The sequence below is a fragment of the Lepidochelys kempii genome, chromosome 12, assembly GCF_965140285.1.
Source record: "Lepidochelys kempii isolate rLepKem1 chromosome 12, rLepKem1.hap1, whole genome shotgun sequence".
Lineage (NCBI taxonomy): Eukaryota > Metazoa > Chordata > Testudines > Cheloniidae > Lepidochelys > Lepidochelys kempii.
In genome coordinates this window covers 35,598,819-35,609,700 of record NC_136391.1, presented here as the reverse complement: position 1 = coordinate 35,609,700, position 10,882 = coordinate 35,598,819, and the positions used below count along the sequence as shown (strand labels likewise).

The window sequence follows — 10,882 nt, the reverse complement described above, 5'->3', positions numbered from 1 at the left end:
TTGTGAGCTATATTTCCAAAAAGAAGCATCTTAAACTGGCATAATACGTTCAGAACTTTGTTCTGACTAACTGAGCTACAGATCTTTGAAACAGTGTTTTCTTATAGAAATCCTTCACTTGCATATTTTTAACTTTTTACAAGTTCAAGTTTAAGATAGGTACTATAAAATTACCCTGGCCTTTTCAGAAGAACGACCATAATGGGTCAGACCAATGGTCCGTCCAGGTCAGCATCCTGTCTCTGAGAGTGGCCTGTGCCAGATGCTTCAGAGGGAATGAACAGAACAGGGCATTTTTGAGGGATCCATCCCCTGTCTTCCAGTCCTAGCTTCTGTCAGTTGGAGGTTTAGGGACTCCCAGAGCATGGGGTTGTATCCCTTACCATCTTGGCTAAATAGCAATTGATAGACCTATCCTACATGAACTTATCTAATTCTTTTTTTACCACAGTTATACTCTTGGCCTTCACAACATCCCCTGGCAACAAGTTCCACGGGTTGACTGTGTGTTGTGTGAAGAAGTATTTCCGTTTGTTTGTTTTGAACCTATGGCTTATTAAGTTCTAAGTAACTAAAGATCTTACAAAATTCTACTGGAAACCTTGGGGATACTATAAAATAGTTGATGAAGATGGGGACTGCCTCTTTGAGAAGTGATCCTCTGTGAAGGTTTCACCCTAATAAAGGGATCGGCAACCTTTGGCCCACGGCCCGCCAGGGTAAGGCCCCTGGCGGGCTGGGCAGGTTTGTTTACCTGCCGCGTTCTCAGGTTCGGCCAGTCGCGGCTCCCACTGGCTGTGGTTCACTGTCCCAGGCCAATGGGGGCTGTGGGAAGTGGGGGCCAGCAAATCCCTTGGCCCGTGCCGCTTCCCTCAAACTGGCCCGGCCCGCCAGGGGGCTTACCCTGGTGGGCCCTGTGGCAAAGGTTACCAATCCCTGCTCTAATACATATTAGATAGTGGGATATTCAGTTCCTAACCAGTAAACCTAGGCACAGATCAGCTGGACTGTTTTAGCGGCGTATAGAAGTCTTGTTTTTCCTAGTTAAAAATCTGTCCTTAAGTCTTCTTTCTCTGACAGGCCCGTGTCCAGGAAGCATTACCGGAGCAAATGACCTTTAGGCTATACAGTGGAATGAAAAGTGTTGACCTGACTGGGAAGTCATCGGGGTCAAGTGAACAGATTGTTAAGGAGCAGTTCATAATTTTTATGTCAGCCCTTTTAAAAGGCAACGTAGAGGAGAAGAGTAGCATAATAATGAGAATGATATCTAGTACCGAAGGGCCTGTGAAGGGAAAACAAATCGAAGAGGTAAAGGAAAAGATCATTTGTGTGTATTTTTGTTTTTGTTTTCTTAAATGTTTTGGGGAGGTAGTGGTTAGAGCACCGGGCTGGGATTCAGGACTCCTGGGTTCTTTTCCTAGCTTAGCCACTTGCTCACTCTGACCTTGGGCAAATCATTTTAGGGCCAGATTGCGTATGGCAGTAGTGCAGGTGTCCAGTGGGGATGGAAGTACATAGGCTTTTTCCTCTCTGTTCCCTGTGAACCTGTCTCAAGAGTCTGCGGCTGCACTGGGAGGAGCATATAGACTGCCCCCTCAAGGCACACTCAGGGTTCATACACCCAAAGGGGCTGTAGAATAGCCCAAAGGGAGAACAAGCTGCACAAACAAAAGGGATGATGCAGCCCAGCACCCCAAGTTCCTCTGGGGGCAGTGTAGCTCCACTTCACCCCCAATATGGGCTAGATTGTAAATTATACTCTCTGACCTTCTGTTTCTTCTCAGTTAACCCATGTGTAAAAGTTACCATGGAAGGATGTTTGAGAATTAAGATTTATACTTGAGGTCATTGCGGGAAAGGCGCTTAACAAATATGAACTATGATTATTTATCTGAGCATAAGCTTTCGTGAGCTACATGCTCAAATAAATTCGTTAGTCTCTAAGGTGCCACAAGTCCTCCTTTTCTTTTTGCGGATACAGACTAACACGGCTGCTACTCTGAAACCTATGATTATTTATGACATTTAACTATAGCAGACAGGTGTTATTCATAATATTTACGTATGGCAACGACGTCCATTTCACCCAGGTCACTGCGATAAGCACTGATTAATGCCCTTGTGGGGTGCTTTGCGGTGTTCTTGGCAATTTTCTTTTAAATATGGAATTAAGGTTGTAATGGCAATATTATGCCCTTTAAGTTCACAGAGGATGTGATCACCTCTGTAGTTCATGTACTGAGCTACAGGAATCTGCTGATGGGCTGGAATCTGGGGAAGACTCAAGATCCTACCAGTGGAGTAAAGGTTCTGGCTTCTCAGCTGTTATCAGAACTGAAACTTGAAGGTAAGGAAAATACTGAAAAAATTTATGTCAAAATGGTGTAAGTATTGCAGAATCAGCTGTTCTTGCAAGATATTTGCGCTCTCTGACCTGGAGTTAGAAATTCAGATCAAGAACCAAAACGAGAGGGTTGAATTCAGATCTGGGGATTTTAATTACCCATCTACCCTTCCTGATGGAATTTGGGAACAGTTTGGATTTGAATTCCCTATTCAATCTAATTTGTAGTCATGCAGATTTATAGCTACGTGTTTTATCTCAGTAGGCCTCGTCACCATTGTAGAATTACTTGGCTTAGAGTTGATTGGTGTTTTGGTGCATTTATATCCCTTTATGGCAGTCTTTGCTTATGTTTGATGAACGAGACTATGCTTTGCTATGCCATGGTATTAGATCTTTCATCTTGTAGAAGCCATCTGATACGTTGTAACTGAGACATCATATTTCTCAACCATCTTTCCAGTACAGCTAGAGGATGTCCCAAGTTACCAAGAACTGTGCCCCTTTCCAACGCATATGTTTACTTAATCTTGCAGACAGTATTAGCTCCTTCCATTTGCCATTCATTATTTGTTCAAATAATGAATAAATGTGAATAAATGTTTCCACCATAAAAAATTAGAAGGCAAGTAATTATATACTTAGGGGAAGATATAGACTTGGATGCTATAAGCAGCTTTGCAGATCCCTTGTGAGAAATGTACAAGTTATCTTGTGTTAATGTGTTTATTGTGTAGATGGGAAGAAACTCGCGGGACCTCCTCTCATGGATACCATGTGTGATCAAAGTACCATTGCGAACTGGGTGTTCCAAGTGCCACAGATCTCTACTTTCCTCAGTGTTATCATCAGGCAGGGGCTCCTTGTCCTGCATTCACTCCCAGATCAGGCTAACGACATAGTCAATTTGGTTCCAAAGTGCAAGGGCATCAAAGGAAGTGGATTTGTTAGTCTTCTTGACATCCCATCCATCATATACATCAACTCCCATCTGCCCTCGGAGCTACAGCACAAGTGGAGGCTTTTGTTTTCTTCTCGGGTTCACGGAGAAAGTTTTTCACAGCTCTGTGGGCAAATCATAAACAAGGGTCCCTGTATATTGGTCTTAAAGGACTTGGATGGATATATCTTTGGTGGGTTTGCATCAGAATCATGGGAAGTTAAACCACAATTTCAAGGTAAGAATTTATTTATTTTTCTGCAAAAATCTCATGGCTTAGAGTAGCAGCATGGGATGTGTTAATGAAGACTTTATCAAGGAGCAAAGGGGATGGAACTCTTGCAAGACAGTTGAGTCTGTCCTCTTCCAAATTTTAACATGTGGCTATCTTTTGACTTAATTTCAAAAGCTTATCTGTCTCAGTGGAAGAATAATTTGTTGACCCTGTAGTTCTTTTCCACTCTTTATTTTCTGTTTTCTCACATACAGATACATTCAGTTACTCTGAAAGCTCACATACAGAGTTGCCCATAATATTGGTAAGACAGCATCCAGTAGATGCCCCTTACAAAACATAGTTTAATCAAACCATTCTCTCTTTTATTTATTGTTTCCCTTAGAAAATGTCTCTTCACCTGCTAGGTTGATGCTCTAACAAGACCAGAATGTAGCCACAGTGGTCATTGATGTGTGGTTCATCGGTATCTGTTGCATTGCATGTTGTTTAGCAGGAATACCTTTCTATATCCACTTCCTGAACTCAGTAATTTTACTGGAGTAACACATATCATGCTTCTCTAAAATGAGGGAATGCTTGCTTCCTTACTTCAAAATGAAATTATAATTCTGTATATTGGTAAAAACCTGGCTAGATCCTCTGCCCTATTGCAAACTCAGATCCAGTACTGATGGTTGCTTTATAGTTTGTATCTGTTATTCATTGACAATTTTTAAATCCGCAGGACTTACTGACCACAAAATAAATACCCTAGAACAAATTCTCTTTTCAGTTCTACCCACTGACTTTACTGGAGCTCCATTGGTGTAAACAAGAGACGAATGTGGCCCACCAAACTTCATTATTTAATAGATCAAAATAAACGTCCACTAGATGGCAGTCTTAAGTTTGTTTGGCTGTTGCTCTACATAGTAAAAGATATACCAATACACGCCCCCCCTCACCCCCCCAATTCTGCTCTGTATCACTGGAATAGGGTGACCAGACAGCAAATGTGAAATACTGGGACATGGGGTGGGGGTAATAGGAGCCTATATAAGAAAAAGACCCAAAAATCAGGACTGTCCCTAAAAAATCGGGATATCTGGTCACCCTACACTGGAATGACTCCAGATTTACATTGCTGAAACTCAGCAGAATTTGTCTCTGTATGTTTACATCTAACAGATGGATATTTCTGTATATGGATGGATGGATATTTATGTTCCTGTTTAAAATACAGCAACAAGGGATTTCCCTTGGAGCTAAAAGCTAGCCATGCTAGCTGAACCCTTTATTTTCCCTTCACAAAACTTGGGCAGAGGGGACTTTAGCTTTTGAAGTAGTAACGGAAGAAAAAATATATACAAGGTAACATATAAATATGATTTTTGTGTTTCTCTCATTCCAGCAGGTTAATTTACAAAATATATTGCCATGCCAGTTGCTAATCATGTGGGTTAATCAGTGCCTTTGGGTTGGCTGAAATTTGAGAGGAGAGGATTTGAAGAATTTTAAATGACCAAGTTGTTTTCTTTTCAAATGCAGCTTGCCTTATGCATTATCACAGTTATTTTCTGGTGAGAATTCATGCACCAGATCTTTAGCACTTGCCCTTAGGAACAGTTATGGGAGACAGGTTACCGAAACCAGTGACATCATGTTGCAGGGGACACTTTTTAACTTGTAGCTATTGATTCAAGCACATATCTTGCCCTGACAAATTAGACAGGAAAAATGAGGTTTGATTAAAATCCTTGTGAAATTTTGCAGAGATAATTGATTTGTGAGTATAGAAACTCTGTGTGCATTGACTTAATAGGTAACTTACTCTGTTGAACATTCTCATTTATTAATACAACTCCCTAAGTTATATATTTACTCATTTTACTCCATATCACTCATTTTTAAAACCTTGTTGGTTTTAATTAACCTTTTAGTCTGGATCCCTTGCCAACTGTTCAGTAGGGCATTATCCAAGATATTGTTTCACATTTTTAGTTCTGAGTTTCTTAAACTCAGGGGAAATGCTAGCTGAGGTTTTGATTCAGCAAAGTACTTAAGCACATACTTTGGCAAATCAGGGCCTACATTTTCACAAATTAGGCCCCAGTTCAGCAATGTCTTGTACTGTGTGTAAATACACCTGTGCAAAATAAAGATAATATGCTGATTGGATGGCATTTTACACCTAGCTTGTACAGGTGTAAATAACAACAGCGGTGCAAGGTGGTGAAGCATCAGTCCCTTAGGCCTTCTCTACATACAAAACTTGAATCAAGCTTAATTAAAAGTGTTTTTACGTCGATCAAGCTGAATTGATACCTTCCAGTTGTAGATAGAACCAAGAATGTCCACACATAGGGGTTTGCACTGCTCTAACTAAACGGATTTAAAAACTACGTAGGTGAACCTGTGCATGTTTTGTGGGTAGCCCAGTCCTTACATTGTAATCAAACATACCCATGATCCCCAGATTCTGCCCTCATTTACAGCCATGCAATCCCATTGATGTCTGTGGTGCTGCACAGTTATAACACAGAACAGACGTTGGCTGTGCGTCTTGACTAAAAATCTGTACTGATGCTGCCGACATATCAGTACTCGTTCTGAACTGTTTTGCTGCTGCTTTTTGGGATCTTGCTTTCCCGTCCTACTCATAAGTAAGTCACACTTTGTCCATTGTTTTGTCTCTGACACTTTACACTGCTGCAATTTATAGGTGACAACAGATGCTTTTTGTTTTCCATTTCTCCCTCTCTCATGGTGCACACATACACTGGATACAATGACCACTACATGTATTTGAATCATGGACAGCAAACTATCCCAAATGGACTCGTAAGTACTAAGAAATGACAGTTTGGAAATCAGGTTCGTGGCTGGTCTTTGAAAGTGTCTTTGTTTCTGCCTGTTTAAGCTGACATATTTCATGTGCTGTGTTTCTTAAAGGAAGTTTTCACCTTTTCACCTTGTGTATTAGCTCAGCACTTTTACTATGAGGATTTCTCACCTTAATACATTTTCATTCAGAGTAAAGATGCCAGGTTATCTGATTATTTACAGCTGATGTTCATATTTAAACAGTAAACTGTTTAGGGTAAAATCCATTTCATGCATTTCTAACCCAAGTAACTGGGTTTCGGGCAGGTGAAGTTTCTGGGGAGTTAAGGAGTAGAATCCATCCTCAGATTGGGAACAGCATTCAAAGTTGGCATGCAGCCCTCCGGATGCTGCCACTCTAGCCTGTTGGCTCAAAGAGTTGGCTGCACATGTCCACACCATTTACATGGTGTTAGATTCCCTAGACCTGCATAACTGAAGATCCAGATGATCCATCCTTAGTCTCTTCTCACTGGTTTATGCCTGGCTGGCATAAAGAAACCCTCATCAGAAACAGTGCACAAGGGTTGTAGAGTCTGTCTCTATGTGACTACCCTCCGGAAGTTCTCTGTTCAGTCCCACACAGGGTCTTACAGGTAGAGAGGACTTTGCACCAGTCCTCAGCACCATGGTGAATTTCAGTTATTTTAAACAAGCAGGCAAATGTTTTAAGACAGAATGTGTCAGCATTGCCTCAGTAGTGACTTTGGTAATCACTGCGTCCCAGTGAAATCTTGCTTTAAAGAAAGCCACCTCAAATTGTACTTGTTGCTTTAAATGGGAAAGACTTGGCTAAAATGTGTATCGCCTTGTTAAAACGGGCATGTTGTCAAACGAACAGTAGCTGTTAGACTACATAGCGGGTTACATTTCCAAAGCAAGGTACAGCTGATGTGTCTGCAGAATTGTCATGCTCCTGTAGGACCTGCAAGGTGGGTATTGTACAGATAGCTTGCACACACAAAGATACAATTTAGATATGTAAACACAAGCTTATTTGAGATGCCCCATTTTACCAGCTTTGGAAATTTAGCCATAAATACTGAAACTAGCAACTTACAATCTACCCCTGAGCCTGGACCTAGTTTCTGGTTTAATAAGTATTTAATGTGACGATTTATTTCACAGGGCATGGGAGGACAGCATGATTACTTTGGGCTCTGGATAGACAGTAACTATGGCAAGGGACACAGCAAAGCGAAACCTAGATGTACTACCTACAACAGTCCTCAGCTGTCAGCTAATGAAAACTTTACGCTAGATGCCATGGAGGTGTGGGCAGTGGGAGATCTCCCAGAAAGCGCAGTGGTAAGTGAATACAGTGTTTCAAAAGCTGGCAGAATTAACCTACATGTGTAGAAACATACAAGGGAGAATATATATAACATATTTCTTCAATGTTTTAAATATGTTGACTTTTTGTCCGGATTGTGAGAAATCACACTTTATGTATTTCCTTGGCCCCTATTGCTATGGCAGCTAAACACTTTCAGAAATTTAAAGCACAAAGTACATATGCCAGCTGGAACGAGAAGCATAAATGAAACAAACCACGACTACTGCAACTGTCTCTATGAAACATTGGCTGTGTTACTGTAATCCTTTTAAATGACTCCATGATGCTATATATTTGAAGCATGTAAATACCAAAGAGGAGTGGGATTATTTTGGGTGTTAAGACAGCCATAATTTAGTCAGGGATGCAGGAAATCTTTGTGGGACTTGGTTTCAATAAGAACAAGTGAGGAAGACGTGCATAAATAGACTATGAAAGTTTCTCTGCTCCTGAGACCAGGTTGGGGACTCTGTCTTTGTACAGTAAATCTTCCTCAGTTGTGCCTGTTACGATGTCTATTTTACGCAGCTGATATTTTCTTTTCACATTATGTAAACATGCCCAGAGGCTATACACTGCACACACATCTGTAAATAGAAACAGAACTAGTCTTTTAGGAAGACTGTCAAATTGTATTTGAATCACTTAGAAGTTCACATCTGCACTTGAAATATTGGGTCAGATTAACCAGTATATGCCGACTGGTTTGTGGCCCAAAGCAACCATAAACAGTAAACTGGCCTGCTAAGCCAACTTTACAGCTGTCTTGTGTCACTGAAGTGGTGCAAAGTAGTTGGTATGTCCTAGTGAATCTTTTCTGTTTACATGCACCTGGGAAACCATCATAGCAATCTTTAAAACTAAACAAGTAGCTTATGGATAGTCAAGCTTCATTTACTTGTGACCTGACCTTGCTGACATTTGTGATGACATTTTAAATTGCCTTTTTGATTTTCTTTAAGATAAAGGGTAAGAAGAGCATCCTGGATACAGACCCCGAGGCTCAGGCCTTGTTAGAAATGACTGGAAAAAGTCGTCAGAGCGATGGTTTGCGAGAGCAGATTGAAGAGGATGATGACAACTAAGATGACCCATTTAACGTGGCTTGTTCTGCCTGATCCCATCAAGTGCGGATATTCCTTGGACAGGATATTTTCTCATCTGTTTCCACTTGTATAATTAGCTGAAACAAAAATGCAGTGTAAAGAGTACTAGCGTAATAGTTAGAGCCAGGAAGATGTTATGACTGCAGGTGGTTTCTTTTGGAAGAGTGGGAATTTAGATAGCTGGCTAAGTCCTGGTTGTAGCTGGAAATACATTTGATGGCATTTGCAATAGGCTCATTTTCTTCTCTGCATGCAGATATTAAGCACAAATATTATTGCTGCTTAGTCACCAGTGTATTAACTTTGACTGTATATAGAATTTCAAAGATGTCAAGCTTTTGATACCTCAGCTGAAAATAATTCCTTGCATGCAATGAAATCAGCTTCATTATTTAAATGTCTGTGCAGCGTACAAGTTGTTAACATTTTAAAATGGTATCTGTAGAACAGTCCAGTTCAGTCTTTATAAAGACTGTGCTTGATTTGCGTCGTTGCTGTAAAAGCTGCTTCAAATTCGGATCTATTTTTAAGCTCAGCTTTTCCATAAATATATGGATTTTACACAGAAACATAGAAGTCTGTATATACTGCATCCAGTTCTGCCCTGACTTATGCTAGACTTCATTTGAGTGAAGTTTCACTGAATTAATAAGCCAGCACAGAATTTGGCCCATTGTAAAATAGTCTTAGAGTCATTCAGGGATTCAACCACAAAGACTCCTATCAGTGGGCCCAGTCCTGTGTTTCTTACTCAGGCATAACTCTCATTGATGTCAATGGAAATTGTCTTGGAAAATGCCTTCAGAGGTAGACTGGAGTGTGTGATTATGCCATAAGGAGTCATACATCTAAAAACCTATACAAATGCCTTAAAAATGTTAGAGTTAATGTCTATAACTTTTGAAACTATTTTCTTATTACAGATTTTGTTGCAATGAAATCAGTGATCACTCATTTTTTAAAAAAATAGGTTGACCTCTGATACACTGCTTTTTTTTTTTTTTTGCTCCTTCTCTGTTATTTACAACACTTGCCTGTGCTGGTGAGTAGCTACAATCAGTCACATTCAGGGCTTTTTTCTAACATAATCCATTCATAGCTATCCATATTTCAGTACCTTGAGTATTGCTAACTCTCTAGCTGTGTAATTTACTTGCCAAAAAAAACCCACTTCTACTGAGAACTAGAATTTTCACCCCAGCAAGTGACATGGGGAATTGAAATTCAGTATTTATCTCTTTATCAATATGTATAACTGAAGTATCTTTCTCCCAGTAAAGCAGAAGATCACATCAAAGCATCTTTGTATTAGACTGGATTCATTGTCATATAAAGGATCTAGATTTTCACTGTTGACACTGCATGGTGCATAAAATATACTTTAACACTGTATATGGTCATTTACTACTTTGATCAGGTTCCAATGAACGCTAATGAAAGTATTTTCTGGTGTACCCTTAGCTATGTGGTACTTCTTTATTGAGTGCCAAAGTAGGACATTCAAATTAGCTTGTATTTGTGCCTTCACTTTATAATGTGAGAAGTAGGTAGTATTCATGATTATTATATATAAATTATTGTTGAAAGGGGAACATGGACAAATCCCTCCTGCTGCAGACCCTGGTAATCATCTATGCATTTTATACCCTACCCATAATAATGGTTAGCGTATACGTGGTACCTATTCATCAGCATAGGTTGGCCTAAGTTAATATTCTTATGTGTTTATCTAAATGATCAAGTTAGGTTCCAGAGTCTTTAATGGGCCCAAAATTCTGTGTTGAGTAATTATACTGAACTTTTTACACTATTTTTTTCCCTCTGAATGTTTTTATAATAATTTTAAATGATATGTTGCCGAACTGCTGTAGAAAATAAATTAATAAATGTATTTAGTTCTTTCTGTAACAGGTTTTTTTTTTTACATCCTGCCACCTGAAATTTCCCCAACAATTTCAATTAGCTATTATTCGCTGCGTGTACTAGGTGATTGTGTAGTGTGACTGAGCGCTGTTAAAATAGCTTCTGGGTTCCACCCCAGAGATTGCTGCAT

At 39.9% G+C, this 10,882-nt stretch overlaps 1 protein-coding gene across 2 annotated transcripts in view; it reads left to right on the top strand.

Moving 5' to 3' along the window:
* The window catches only part of MEAK7 (MTOR associated protein MEAK7), a 23,679-nt gene extending 12,959 nt beyond the window's left edge, over positions 1–10,720 (top strand). The window contains exons 3-8 of one of the 2 annotated variants that reach the window (XM_073308080.2): positions 1,081–1,311; positions 2,206–2,350; positions 3,085–3,525; positions 6,227–6,345; positions 7,516–7,695; positions 8,686–10,720. In XM_073308080.2, coding sequence (XP_073164181.1) covers positions 1,081–1,311; positions 2,206–2,350; positions 3,085–3,525; positions 6,227–6,345; positions 7,516–7,695; positions 8,686–8,808 — 1,239 coding nt within the window. In that variant the 3' untranslated portion in view covers positions 8,809–10,720. The remainder of the gene's footprint in view (positions 1–1,080; positions 1,312–2,205; positions 2,351–3,084; positions 3,526–6,226; positions 6,346–7,515; positions 7,696–8,685) is intronic. The other variant, XM_073308081.2, reaches the window with a different exon arrangement.
* Positions 10,721–10,882: the final 162 nt, after the last annotated feature.